General features: G+C 38.6%; 1 protein-coding gene across 2 annotated transcripts in view; it reads left to right on the top strand.

Annotated features, from left to right (window-relative positions):
• Positions 1–15,219, top strand: part of PAN3 (poly(A) specific ribonuclease subunit PAN3) — a 339,245-nt gene that overhangs the window by 293,702 nt on the left and 30,324 nt on the right. For both annotated transcript variants that reach the window (XM_053708481.1, XM_053708482.1), the window contains exon 16: positions 1,787–1,916. In XM_053708481.1, coding sequence (XP_053564456.1) covers positions 1,787–1,916 — 130 coding nt within the window. The remainder of the gene's footprint in view (positions 1–1,786; positions 1,917–15,219) is intronic.

Raw genomic sequence — 15,219 nt, 5'->3', positions numbered from 1 at the left:
TCTTTCTTGTGAGTCTCCTTTTCTGATTTTTCACCAGGATAAGGCGGTGTTGCGAACTTTTAAAATTTTTACCTAAGGTTGTGAATTCTAACAACATAAGTAGAGAAATTGTAGTTCCTTCATTATGTCGTAATCCTAAGAATTCTAAGGAGAAATCATTGCATTCTTTGGATGTAGTTAGAGCTTTGAAATATTATGTTGAAGCTACTAAGAATTTCCGAAAGACTTCTAGTCTATTTGTTATCTTTTCCGGTTCTAGGAAAGGTCAGAAGGCCTCTGCCATTTCTTTGGCATCTTGGTTGAAATCTTTAATTCATCATGCTTATGTCGAGTCGGGTAAAACTCCGCCTCAAAGGATTACAGCTCATTCTACTAGGTCAGTTTCTACTTCCTGGGCGTTTAGGAATGAAGCTTCGGTTGATCAGATTTGCAAAGCAGCAACTTGGTCTTCTTTGCATACTTTTACTAAATTCTACCATTTTTATGTGTTTTCTTCTTCTGAAGCTGTTTTTGGTAGAAAAGTACTTCAGGCAGCTGTTTCAGTTTGAATCTTCTGCTTATATTTTCAGTTTTTTTCTTTATAAGATTTAAACTTTATTTTTGGGTGTGGATTTTTTTCAGCGGAATTGGCTGTCTTTATTTTATCCCTCCCTCTCTAGTGACTCTTGCGTGGAAGATCCACATCTTGGGTAGTCATTATCCCATACGTCACTAGCTCATGGACTCTTGCTAATTACATGAAAGAAAACATAATTTATGTAAGAACTTACCTGATAAATTCATTTCTTTCATATTAGCAAGAGTCCATGAGGCCCACCCTTTTTTGTGGTGGTTATGATTTTTTTGTATAAAGCACAATTATTCCAATTCCTTAATTTTATGCTTCGCACTTTTTTCTTATCACCCCACTTCTTGGCTATTCGTTAAACTGATTTGTGGGTGTGGTGAGGGGTGTATTTGTAGGCATTTTGAGGTTTGGGAAACTTTGCCCCTCCTGGTAGGAATGTATATCCCATACGTCACTAGCTCATGGACTCTTGCTAATATGAAAGAAATGAATTTATCAGGTAAGTTCTTACATAAATTATGTTTTTTACAAAAACACTCCCAGGTGGGCTATATAAATGGATCATGCACAAAACAGTTATGCGAAGAAAAATCTAGTGTACAATGTCCCTTTAATTTGGGAGGCTTATTTGGTTGCGGGGAAAACTCTCCTTTAGAGCATTGAAAGGCAGATACTTCGTCTTTACACACTTTTCCTAAGTTTTATTACTTTGATTTGCAAAGCTTCTTCTGAGGCTGTCTTTAGCAGGAAAGTTCTGCGGGCCATTGTGCCTGAATAGAAACATCCTGTCTTCACTCTTTGTCTTTCCTATTCACAATGGTTTCGTGGACTCCTCTGTATTGATTCCCTCAGATGACTCGTGGACTCTCACCATCTGATGAAATAATATAAAATATGATTCTTACCTGATAAATAAGTTTGTTTCATGATGGTGAGTCCACGAGCTCCACTGTGTTTTTTTGTTGTGTTTTTTTGCCCCGTCTACTTGGCTATATATATATGAACTGAGGCTCATGGGAGGTGGGAGGGATTTAAAGCTCTGGTGTGTTGTGATGTCTCTTGCCTTCTCCTAGTGGTCTGGAGGGAATACTCCAGGAGTTATTTGTTGACTCTCGACATCATGAATGAAATTTACCAGGTAAACATAAAATTTGTTGTTTTTTTCCCTTTAGCAGCATTTGAACAAAATGTTCATATTTATTTTACTTGTATTAATAGGTATCTGCTGACAGAACAAAACAGACTGCGTAGTGTTAATGATATAATGCCAATGATTGGTGCTAGATTTTATACTCAGTTGGATGCCGCCCAAATGCGTAATGATGTTATTGAAGAAGATCTTGCAAAGGTATGCATTCCATGGCAACAAAGGAAACTTTACTGCAAGTATATTTATGTATTTATTTTGCTGTGCATTGCGTTTAGTCATATGTATTATGCAGATAAACCAGCCACATCTGTAAAATGATTGTACTACTGTGTGTGTGTGAGTGATAGGGAATCTTCTCTCTGTGTTTGTTTAGTCACTGGGCTCATGGTTTTAAGAAAAGATCTGGCTCCGTAGTTTAACTTCTATTGGAGACGGTTAGACTTCCCAGACTATGGAACAAGCATTTTTAATATCCTTCTCACATATACCACTATTAAAAGGACAGTCTACTTGAAAATGTTTGTTTAAAAAGTCTTTAAGGGCTAAGAAATTAGCATATGAGCCTCCTAGATTTAGCTTTCAACTAAGAATAACAAGAGCACAAAGCAAAATTGATGATAAAAGTAAATTGAAAAGTTGTTTAAAATTACATGCCCTATCTGAATCATGAAAGTTTATTTCTTTCATGTAATTAGCAAGAGTCCATGAGCTAGTGACGTATGGGATATACATTCCTACCAGGAGGGGCAAAGTTTCCCAAACCTCAAAATGCCTATAAATACACCCCTCACCACACCCACAATTCAGTTTTACAAACTTTGCCTCCGATGGAGGTGGTGAAGTAAGTTTGTGCTAGATTCTACGTTGATATGCGCTCCGCAGCAAGTTGGAGCCCGGTTTTCCTCTCAGCGTGCAGTGAATGTCAGAGGGATGTGAGGAGAGTATTGCCTATTTGAATACAGTGATCTCCTTCTAAGGGGTCTATTTCATAGGTTCTCTGTTATCGGTCGTAGAGATTCATCTCTTACCTCCCTTTTCAGATCGACAATATACTCTTATATATACCATTACCTCTGCTGATTCTCGTTTCAGTACTGGTTTGGCTATCTGCTATATGTAGATGAGTGTCCTGGGGTAAGTAAGTCTTATTTTCTGTGACACTCCTAGCTATGGTTGGGCACTTTGTTTATAAAGTTCTAAATATATGTATTCAAACATTTATTTGCCTTGACTCAGAATGTTCAACTTTCCTTATTTTCAGACAGTCAGTTTCATATTTGGGATAATGCATTTTAATTTAACATTTTTTACCTTTAAAATTTGGATCAATTCTGTTCACAATCTTTGGATTCAGAGCATTGTTTCAGAAGGGTACAGAATTGGTTTCAAGTTGAGACCTCCTGCAAAGAGATTTTTTCTTTCCCGTGTCCCAGTAAATCCAGTAAAAGCTCAAGCATTTCTGAAATGTGTTTCAGATCTAGAGTTGACTGGAGTAATTATGCCAGTTCCAGTTCCGGAACAGGGGATGGGGTTTTATTCAAATCTCTTCATTGTACCAAAGAAGGAGAATTCTTTCAGACCAGTTCTGGATCTAAAAATATTGAATCGTTATGTAAGGATACCAACGTTCAAGATGGTAACTGTAAGGACTATCTTACCTTTTGTTCAGCAAGGGAATTATATGTCCACAATAGATTTACAGGATGCATATCTGCATATTCCGATTCATCCAGATCATTATCAGTTCCTGAGATTCTCGTTTCTGGACAAGCATTACCAGTTTGTGGCTCTGCCGTTTGGCCTAGCTACAGCTCCAAGAATTTTTACAAAGGTTCTCGGTGCCCTGCTGTCTGTAATCAGAGAACAGGGTATTGTGGTATTTCCTTATTTGGACGATATCTTGGTACTTGCTCAGTCTTTACATTTAGCAGAATCTCATACGAATCGACTTGTGTTGTTTCTTCAAGATCATGGTTGGAGGATCAATTTACCAAAAAGTTCTTTGATTCCTCAGACAAGGGTAATCTTTCTGGGTTTCCAGATGGATTCAGTGTCCATGACTCTGTCTTTAACAGACAAGAGACGTCTAAACTTGATTACAGCTTGTCGAAACCTTCAGTCACAATCATTCCCTTCGGTAGCCTTATGCATGGAAATTCTAGGTCTTATGACTGCTGCATCGGACGCGATCCCCTTTGCTCGTTTTCACATGCGACCTCTTCAGCTCTGTATGCTGAAGCAATGGTGCAAGGATTACACGAATATATCTCAATTAATATCTTTAAAACCGATTGTTCGACACTCTCTAACATGGTGGACAGATCACCATCGTTTAATTCAGGGGGCTTCTTTTGTGCTTCCGACCTGGACTGTAATTTCAACAGATGCAAGTCTCACAGGTTGGGGAGCTGTGTGGGGATCTCTGACGGCACAAGGAGTTTGGGAATCTCAGGAGGTGAGATTACCGATCAATATTTTGGAACTCCGTGCAATTTTCAGAGCTCTTCAGTTTTGGCCTCTTCTGAAGAGAGAATCGTTCATTTGTTTTCAGACAGACAATGTCACAACTGTGGCATACATCAATCATCAAGGAGGGACTCACAGTCCTCTGGCTATGAAAGAAGTATCTCAAATTTTGGTTTGGGCGGAATCCAGCTCCTGTCTAATCTCTGCGGTTCATATCCCAGGTGTAGACAATTGGGAAGCGGATTATCTCAGTCGCCAAACGTTGCATCCGGGCGAATGGTCTCTTCACCCAGAGGTATTTCTTCAGATTGTTCAAATGTGGGAACTTCCAGAAATAGATCTGATGGCGTCCCATCTAAACAAGAAACTTCCCAGGTATCTGTCCAGATCCCGGGATCCTCAGGCGGAGGCAGTGGATGCATTATCACTTCCTTGGAAGTATCATCCTGCCTATATCTTTCCGCCTCTAGTTCTTCTTCCAAGGGTAATCTCCAAGATTCTGAAGGAATGCTCGTTTGTTCTGCTGGTAGCTCCGGCATGGCCTCACAGGTTTTGGTATGCGGATCTTGTCCGGATGGCCTCTTGCCAACCGTGGACTCTTCCGTTAAGACCAGACCTTCTGTCACAAGGTCCTTTTTTCCATCAGGATCTGAAATCCTTAAATTTAAAGGTATGGAGATTGAACGCTTGATTCTTGGTCAAAGAGGTTTCTCTGACTCTGTGATTAATACTATGTTACAGGCTCGTAAATCTGTATCTCGAGAGATATATTATAGAGTCTGGAAGACTTATATTTCTTGGTGTCTTTCTCATCATTTTTCCTGGCATTCTTTTAGAATACCGAGAATTTTACAGTTCCTTCAGGATGGTTTAGATAAGGGTTTGTCCGCAAGTTCTTTGAAAGGACAAATCTCTGCTCTTTCTGTTCTTTTTCACAGAAAGATTGCTATTCTTCCTGATATTCATTGTTTTGTACAAGCTTTGGTTCGTATAAAACCTGTCATTAAGTCAATTTCTCCTCCTTGGAGTTTGAATTTGGTTCTGGGAGCTCTTCAAGCTCCTCCGTTTGAACCTATGCATTCATTGGACATTAAATTACTTTCTTGGAAAGTTTTGTTCCTTTTGGCCATCTCTTCTGCCAGAAGAGTTTCTGAATTATCTGCTCTTTCTTGTGAGTCTCCTTTTCTGATTTTTCATCAGGATAAGGCGGTGTTGCGAACTTCTTTTGAATTTTTACCTAAAGTTGTGAATTCCAACAACATTAGTAGAGAAATTGTGGTTCCTTCATTATGTCCTAATCCTAAGAATTCTAAGGAGAAATCGTTGCATTCTTTGGATGTTGTTAGAGCTTTGAAATATTATGTTGAAGCTACGAAATCTTTTCGTTAGACTTCTAGTCTATTTGTTATCTTTTCCGGTTCTAGAAAAGGCCAGAAAGCTTCTGCCATTTTTTTGGCATCTTGGTTGAAATCTTTAATTCATCTTGCCTATGTTGAGTCGGGTAAAACTCCGCCTCAGAGAATTACAGCTCATTCTACTAGGTCAGTTTCTACTTCCTGGGCGTTTAGGAATGAAGCTTCGGTTGACCAGATCTGCAAAGCAGCAACTTGGTCCTCTTTGCATACTTTTACTAAATTCTACCATTTTGATGTATTTTCTTCTTCTGAAGCAGTTTTTGGTAGAAAAGTACTTCAGGCAGCGGTTTCAGTTTGAATCTTCTGCTTATGTTTTTCGTTAAACTTTATTTTGGGTGTGGATTATTTTCAGCAGGAATTGGCTGTCTTTATTTTATCCCTCCCTCTCTAGTGACTCTTGTGTGGAAAGATCCACATCTTGGGTAGTCATTATCCCATACGTCACTAGCTCATGGACTCTTGCTAATTACATGAAAGAAAACATAATTTATGTAAGAACTTACCTGATAAATTCATTTCTTTCATATTAGCAAGAGTCCATGAGGCCCGCCCTTTTTTGTGGTGGTTATGATTTTGTATAAAGCACAATTATTCCAATTCCTTATTTTATATGCTTTCGCACTTTTTTATCACCCCACTTCTTGGCTATTCGTTAAACTGAATTGTGGGTGTGGTGAGGGGTGTATTTATAGGCATTTTGAGGTTTGGGAAACTTTGCCCCTCCTGGTAGGAATGTATATCCCATACGTCACTAGCTCATGGACTCTTGCTAATATGAAAGAAATGAATTTATCAGGTAAGTTCTTACATAAATTATGTTTTTTGACTAGACTGTCCCTTATATAGAAATAATTGCAATATGTATTATTCATCATTTATAAAAGGGATCTTACATTTAGTTCTTTTTTTAACTTAATTTATGCAGTGTCCTTTACTTCCTGTTCCAGCCCTTCAAGGAGGAGGAGGAGGCCTTGACAGGAAGGCAAAGGTATACTGTTTCATTTGAAGCGTTGCTAGGAGACACCATAAAACTCCAGTCAGTTTATTGCCCATGATCAATAAAGTACTTTGACCTAAAACTTAAGTTTTGCAATATTTACTAACTTTTTGTTTCTTTTTATGATCACTTTAATCTAAAGTAAAGTAATCATAATTGTTATTAAAGAAGTACTGTTTTATATGCCTTTTAAACATTCAAATAAAGGAATATTGTGGGGAAATAAGAAATGTTCTGTACCCATGTATTTAAAGGACTTAATCTGTTATGGTATAAAAAATTTTTTACTGCACAATAACGTGTTTCACAATGGCTAAACGTATGCAAATAATGGGGTAGGGTATTGGGTGTGGTTTTGGCGGGTGATGGGCGGGATCAGTGGCTAGTAACATTTTAGCCTCTCTATTAGCTTAGGACTTGAAATTTTTAGATGTATATTTCCTGTAGCATATCTGTCTGATCCCGCCTATTACGGTCAGTCCAGCACCGAAATTCCAGGCAATTCCTCTCTAAGCAAGGAACACAGCAACCCCAGACGATCGTTTCGGCCTTCATTGGACCTCGTCAGTGAGGTGTAGCCATATTCCTCTAAGCACACTGAGCAAGGATTTCATGTCTGGTTTCCCCGTTCTTTCATGTAATTGGCAAGAGTCCATGAGCTAGTGACGTATGGGAGTTTCCCAAACCTCAAATGCCTATAAATACACCCCTCACCTCACCCACAATTCAGTTTTACAAACTTTGCCTCCTATGGAGGTGGTGAAGTAAGTTTGTGCTTGATTTTTATGATTTATTCTATGATAAGCACTTCTAAGCATTCTGAAGCCCAATTCCTCTCAGAGTACAGTGTTTGTCAGAGGGATGTGAAGAGAGTATCGCCTTTGATTTCTTTCATGTAATTAGCAAGAGTCCATGAGCTAGTGACGTTTGGGATATACATTCCTACCAGGAGGGGCAAAGTTTCCCAAACCTCAAAATGCCTATAAATACACCCCTCACCACACCCACAATTCAGTTTTACAAACTTTGCCTCCGATGGAGGTGGTGAAGTAAGTTTGTGCTAGATTCTACGTTGATATGCGCTCCGCAGCAAGTTGGAGCCCGGTTTTCCTCTCAGCGTGCAGTGAATGTCAGAGGGATGTGAGGAGAGTATTGCCTATTTGAATGCAGTGATCTCCTTCTACGGGGTCTATTTCATAGGTTCTCTGTTATCGGTCGTAGAGATTCATCTCTTACCTCCCTTTTCAGATCGACGATATACTCTTATATATACCATTACCTTTGCTGATTCTCGTTTCAGTACTGGTTTGGCTTTCTACAAACATGTAGATGAGTGTCCTGGGGTAAGTAAATCTTATTTTCTGTGACACTCTAAGCTATGGTTGGGCACTTTGTTTATAAAGTTCTAAATATATGTATTCAAACATTTATTTGCCTTGACTCAGAATGTTCAACTTTCCTTATTTTCAGACAGTCCGTTTCATATTTGGGATAATGCATTTGATTTAATCATTTTTTCTTACCTTCAAAAAATTTGACTCTTCCCTGTGGGCTGTTAGGCTCGCGGGGGCTGAAAATGCTTCATTTTATTGCGTCATTCTTGGCGCGGACTTTTTTGGCGCAAAAAAATTATTTTCCGTTTCCGGCGTCATACGTGTCGCCGGAAGTTGCGTCATTTTTTGACGTTATTTTGCACCAAAAATGTCGGCGTTCCGGATGTGGCGTCATTTTGGCGCCAAAAAGCATTTAGGCGCCAAATAATGTGGGCGTCTTATTGGCGCGAAAAATATGGGCGTCGCTTTTGTCTCCACATTATTTAAGTTTCATTTTTCATTGCTTCTGGTTGCTAGAAGCTTGTTCTTTGGCATTTTTTCCCATTCCTGAAACTGTCATTTAAGGAATTTGATCAATTTTGCTTTATATATATATATGTTGTTTTTTCTCTTACATATTGCAAGATGTCTCACGTTGCATCTGAGTCAGAAGATACTACAGGAAAATCGCTGTCTAGTGCTGGATCTACCAAAGCTAAGTGTATCTGCTGTAAACTTTTGGTAGCTATTCCTCCAGCTGTTGTTTGTATTGATTGTCATGACAAACTTGTTAAAGCAGATAATATTTCCTTTAGTAAAGTACCATTGCCTGTTGCAGTTCCTTCAACATCTAAGGTGCAGAATGTTCCTGATAATATAAGAGATTTTGTTTCTGAATCCATAAAGAAGGCTATGTCTGTTATTTCTCCTCCTAGTAAACGTAAAAAATCTTTTAAAACTTCTCTCCCTACAGATGAATTTTTAAATGAACATCATCATTCTGATTCTGATGACTCTTCTGGTTCAGAGGATTCTGTCTCAGAGGTTGATGCTGATAAATCTTCATATTTATTTAAAATGGAATTTATTCGTTCTTTACTTAAAGAAGTACTAATTGCTTTAGAAATAGAGGATTCTGGTCCTCTTGATACTAATTCTTAACGTTTGGATAAGGTATTTAAAGCTCCTGTGGTTATTCCAGAAGTTTTTCCTGTTCCTAATGCTATTTCTGCAATAATTTCCAAAGAATGGGATAAATTGGGTAATTCATTTACTCCTTCTAAACGTTTTAAGCGATTATATCCTGTGCCGTCTGACAGATTAGAATTTTGGGACAAAATCCCTAAAGTTGATGGGGCTATTTCTACCCTTGCTAAACGTACTACTATTCCTACGTCAGATGGTACTTCGTTTAAGGATCCTTTAGATAGGAAAATTGAATCCTTTCTAAGAAAAGCTTATCTGTGTTCAGGTAATCTTCTTAGACCTGCTATATCTTTGGCTGATGTTGCTGCATCTTCAACTTTCTGGTTGGAAACTTTAGCGCAACAAGTAACACATCATGATTCTCATGATATTATTATTCTTCTACAGCATGCTAATAATTTTATCTGTGATGCCATTTTTGATATTATCAGAGTTGATGTCAGGTTTATGTCTCTAGCTATTTTAGCTAGAAGAGCTTTATGGCTTAAAACTTAGAATGCTGATATGGCTTCTAAATCAACTTTACTTTCCATTTCTTTCCAGGGTAACAAATTATTTGGTTCTCAGTTGGATTCCATTATTTCAACTGTTACTGGTGGGAAAGGAACTTTTTTACCACAGGATAAAAAATCTAAAGGTAAAAGCAGGGCTAATAATCGTTTTCGTTCCTTTCGTTTCAACAAAGAACAAAAGCCTGATCCTTCATCCTCAGGAGCAGTTTCAGTTTGGAAACCATCTCCAGTCTGGAATAAATCCAAGCCAGCTAGAAAGGCAAAGCCTGCTTCTAAGTCCACATGAAGGTGCGGCCCTCATTCCAGCTCAGCTGGTAGGGGGCAGGTTACGTTTTTTCAAGGAAATTTGGATCAATTCTGTTCACAATCTTTGGATTCAGAGCATTGTTTCAGAAGGGTACAGAATTGGTTTCAAGATGAGACCTCCTGCAAAGAGATTTTTTCTTTCCCGTGTCCCAGTAAATCCAGTAAAAGCTCAAGCATTTCTGAAATGTGTTTCAGATCTAGAGTTGACTGGAGTAATTATGCCAGTTCCAGTTCCGGAACAGGGGATGGGGTTTTATTCAAATCTCTTCATTGTACCAAAGAAGGAGAATTCCTTCAGACCAGTTCTGGATCTAAAAATATTGAATCGTTATGTAAGAATACCAACGTTCAAGATGGTAACTGTAAGGACTATCTTGCCTTTTGTTCAGCAAGGGAATTATATGTCCACAATAGATTTACAGGATGCATATCTGCATATTCCGATTCATCCAGATCATTATCAGTTCCTGAGATTCTCTTTTCTGGACAAGCATTACCAGTTTGTGGCTCTGCCGTTTGGCCTAGCTACAGCTCCAAGAATTTTTACAAAGGTTCTCGGTGCCCTGCTGTCTGTAATCAGAGAACAGGGTATTGTGGTATTTCCTTATTTGGACGATATCTTGGTACTTGCTCAGTCTTTACATTTAGCAGAATCTCATACGAATCGACTTGTGTTGTTTCTTCAAGATCATGGTTGGAGGATCAATTTACCAAAAAGTTCTTTGATTCCTCAGACAAGGGTAACCTTTCTGGGTTTCCAGATGGATTCAGTGTCCATGACTCTGTCTTTAACAGACAAGAGACGTCTAAAATTGATTGCAGCTTGTCGAAACCTTCAGTCACAATCATTCCCTTCGGTAGCCTTATGCATGGAAATTCTAGGTCTTATGACTGCTGCATCGGACGCGATCCCCTTTGCTCGTTTTCACATGCGACCTCTTCAGCTCTGTATGCTGAAGCAATGGTGCAAGGATTACACGAAGATATCTCAATTAATATCTTTAAAACCGATTGTTCGACACTCTCTAACATGGTGGACAGATCACCATCGTTTAATTCAGGGGGCTTCTTTTGTGCTTCCGACCTGGACTGTAATTTCAACAGATGCAAGTCTCACAGGTTGGGGAGCTGTGTGGGGATCTCTGACGGCACAAGGAGTTTGGGAATCTCAGGAGGTGAGATTACCGATCAATATTTTGGAACTCCGTGCAATTTTCAGAGCTCTTCAGTTTTGGCCTCTTCTGAAGAGAGAATCGTTCATTTGTTTTCAGACAGACAATGTCACAACTGTGGCATACATCAATCATCAAGGAGGGACTCACAGTCCTCTTGCTATGAAAGAAGTATCTCGAATTTTGGTTTGGGCGGAATCCAGCTCCTGTCTAATATCTGCGGTTCATATCCCAGGTATAGACAATTGGGAAGCGGATTATCTCAGTCGCCAAACGTTGCATCCGGGCGAATGGTCTCTTCACCCAGAGGTATTTCTTCAGATTGTTCAAATGTGGGAACTTCCAGAAATAGATCTGATGGCGTCCCATCTAAACAAGAAACTTCCCAGGTATCTGTCCAGATCCCGGGATCCTCAGGCGGAGGCAGTGGATGCATTATCACTTCCTTGGAAGTATCATCCTGCCTATATCTTTCCGCCTCTAGTTCTTCTTCCAAGAGTAATCTCCAAGATTCTGAAGGAATGCTCGTTTGTTCTGCTGGTAGCTCCGGCATGGCCTCACAGGTTTTGGTATGCGGATCTTGTCCGGATGGCCTCTTGCCAACCGTGGACTCTTCCGTTAAGACCAGACCTTCTGTCACAAGGTCCTTTTCTCCATCAGGATCTGAAATCCTTAAATTTAAAGGTATGGAGATTGAACGCTTGATTCTTGGTCAAAGAGGTTTCTCTGACTCTGTGATTAATACTATGTTACAGGCTCGTAAATCTGTATCTCGAGAGATATATTATAGAGTCTGGAAGACTTATATTTCTTGGTGTCTTTCTCATCATTTTTCTTGGCATTCTTTTAGAATACCGAGAATTTTACAGTTTCTTCAGGATGGTTTAGATAAGGGTTTGTCCGCAAGTTCTTTGAAAGGACAAATCTCTGCTCTTTCTGTTCTTTTTCACAGAAAGATTGCTATTCTTCCTGATATTCATTGTTTTGTACAAGCTTTGGTTCGTATAAAACCTGTTATTAAGTCAATTTCTCCTCCTTGGAGTTTGAATTTGGTTCTGGGAGCTCTTCAAGCTCCTCCGTTTGAACCTATGCATTCATTGGACATTAAATTACTTTCTTGGAAAGTTTTGTTCCTTTTGGCCATCTCTTCTGCCAGAAGAGTTTCTGAATTATCTGCTCTTTCTTGTGAGTCTCCTTTTCTGATTTTTCATCAGGATAAGGCGGTGTTGCGAACTTCTTTTGAATTTTTACCTAAAGTTGTGAATTCCAACAACATTAGTAGAGAAATTGTGGTTCCTTCATTATGTCCTAATCCTAAGAATTCTAAGGAGAAATCGTTGCATTCTTTGGATGTTGTTAGAGCTTTGAAATATTATGTTGAAGCTACGAAATCTTTCCGTAAGACTTCTAGTTTATTTGTTATCTTTTCCGGTTCTAGAAAAGGCCAGAAAGCTTCTGCCATTTCTTTGGCATCTTGGTTGAAATCTTTAATTCATCTTGCCTATGTTGAGTCGGATAAAACTCCGCCTCAAAGAATTACAGCTCATTCTACTAGGTCAGTTTCTACTTCCTGGGCGTTTAGGAATGAAGCTTCGGTTGACCAGATTTGCAAAGCAGCAACTTGGTCCTCTTTGCATACTTTTACTAAATTCTACCATTTTGATGTATTTTCTTCTTCTGAAGCAGTTTTTGGTAGAAAAGTACTTCAGGCAGCGGTTTCAGTTTGAATCTTCTGCTTATGTTTTTCATTAAACTTTATTTTTGGGTGTGGATTGTTTTCAGCAGGAATTGGCTGTCTTTATTTTATCCCTCCCTCTCTAGTGACTCTTGTGTGGAAAGATCCACATCTTGTGTAGTCATTATCCCATACGTCACTAGCTCATGGACTCTTTTTACATGAAAGAAAACATAATTTATGTAAGAACTTACCTGATAAATTCATTTCTTTCATATTAGCAAGAGTCCATGAGGCCCGCCCTTTTTTTGTGGTGGTTATGATTTTTGTATAAAGCACAATTATTCCAATTCCTTATTTTATATGCTTTCGCACTTTTTTATCACCCCATTTCTTGGCTATTAGTTAAACTGAATTGTGGGTGTGGTGAGGGGTTTATTTATAGGCATTTTGAGGTTTGGGAAACTTTGCCCCTCCTGGTAGGAATGTATATCCCATACGTCACTAGCTCATGGACTCTTGCTAATATGAAAGAAATGAATTTATCAGGTAAGTTCTTACATAAATTATGTTTTTATGGTTTGCCTCTCGGGAAATCTTTCCAAGGGTTCTCTGTTATTGTTCGTATGGATTCATCTCCTACCTCCCTTTTCAGATCGACGATATACTATTATATACAATTCCCTCTACTGATAGTTTTCAGTACTGGTTTGGCTTTCTGCTATATGTGGATGGGTGTCTAATTTGGTTAACTCCGAGTGTAAGCACTGAAGAAGCGTTTTTTTGTATCCTCCTGGGAGAAGAACGCTATATAATTACTAGTTATTAGACTGCATGAAAGTGCGGTTCTCAAACCAGTCCTCCTGGTGGGGGGAGCAGATTAAATTGTTTTTGGATGAACTCAGTCCAAATTCTATATTATTCTTAGGGTTTGAATAGATTTTTAGAATGAGACCTCCTATGGGAAGAATCTTACTTTCTCGGTACATTTTTTTTCTCAGACATTTTTTTTTTCTTCAGGAGTAATTATGCCAGTTCTTTTTGCATGAACAAGATTTGGGTTTCTATTCAATTCTATGCTTTGTCCCTAAGAAGAAAGGTTTATTCAGTCCATTCTTGGATCTGAAGACTTTTATATTGTTTTGTTAGAGTCTCAACTGTTAAGTTTGCGATTATAAGGACTATTATGCCTTTCTGTTAAGGTCATTTCATGTCCATTCCATTTTTTAGGATGTTTATCCTCATATTTTATTTCATTCAGACCACTTGTGGATTCTGAGATTTTCTTTTTAAGCTTTACCAATTTATTGCTTCTCCATTTTGTTAAGTGACAGCTTTATGAATCTTTTTAAAAGTTCTTGGTGCCCTTCTTTCTGTCTTCAGACAGTAGGTTATTGTGGTGCTTCCTTATTTGGATGGTATCTTGGTATTAGCTTAAAACTTTTCTTTTATTAAAGCCGGACAGATAGCTCAGCATGCTAGTGCACTGTGGCTAAGCTCTGTAGAAACCTTATGGGTTGCAAGTTCCATTCAGCCTTTCATCTTTCCAAGGTCGATTACATGAGCATCATCTTCAGTACCTTACGGGTAATTAGACGCGCTTTACAAGTACCCAATATATACAAATGAAAGAGCAGTATTCAAATATATGGACTTTTCTTTTTGTGGAATTTCTTATGAATTAACTAAGTTTTGTTTCTTCAAAACATGGCTAGAGGATTTAATTTACCTAAGTTTCGTGATTCCTCAGACAAGGGTTACTTCTTTTTGGGTTTCTAGATGGATTGTGTGTTCATGTCTTTGTCTTTATCGGACATAAGTCAATTGCAATTAGCGTTAGCCTGTCTAACTTACAGTCTAGAACATTTCTTTCAGTGGCTATATGCATGAAAGTTTTAGGTCTCATAACTGCAGTGTTGGGCGTGGTTCCCTTTGCTAGTTTTTCTCTGAGATCTTTTTTCTTTGCATACTGAATCAATAATACAGGGTTGTTTTTAGATATCACAGTTGATATTTTGAAATCCTAAAACTCTACTCTCTCTGTTTTGGTGATTAGTCTATCATCATTTTATTCAGGGGGCCTCCTTTTGTTCGCCCCTCCTGGACTGTATTCTTAATGGATGCAAGTCTTACAGGTTGAGGAGCTGTCTGAGGGTCTTTTGACAGCACAAGGGATTTGGAAACTTCAAGAGGCGAGGTTTCCAATCAATATTTTAGAACTCTCTGCTATTTTTAAGAGCTCGTTCAGGCTTGGCCTCTTTTTAGGAGAGAACTTTTTTGTTTTCTGCTTTCAGACAGACAATATCACAACTGTGGCATATGTCAATCAGCAATAGGGACTCGTAGTTCCTTAGCAAGTAAGAAGTATTTTGAATACGTTCTTAGATGGTTTTCATCTCCTGTCTATTTTCTACGATTTTAGACATTTGGGAGGTGGAT

The sequence above is a fragment of the Bombina bombina genome, chromosome 3, assembly GCF_027579735.1.
Source record: "Bombina bombina isolate aBomBom1 chromosome 3, aBomBom1.pri, whole genome shotgun sequence".
NCBI lineage: Eukaryota > Metazoa > Chordata > Amphibia > Anura > Bombinatoridae > Bombina > Bombina bombina.
The sequence above is the reverse complement of the archived record's forward strand: the minus strand, read 5'-3'. Positions and strand labels throughout refer to the sequence as shown.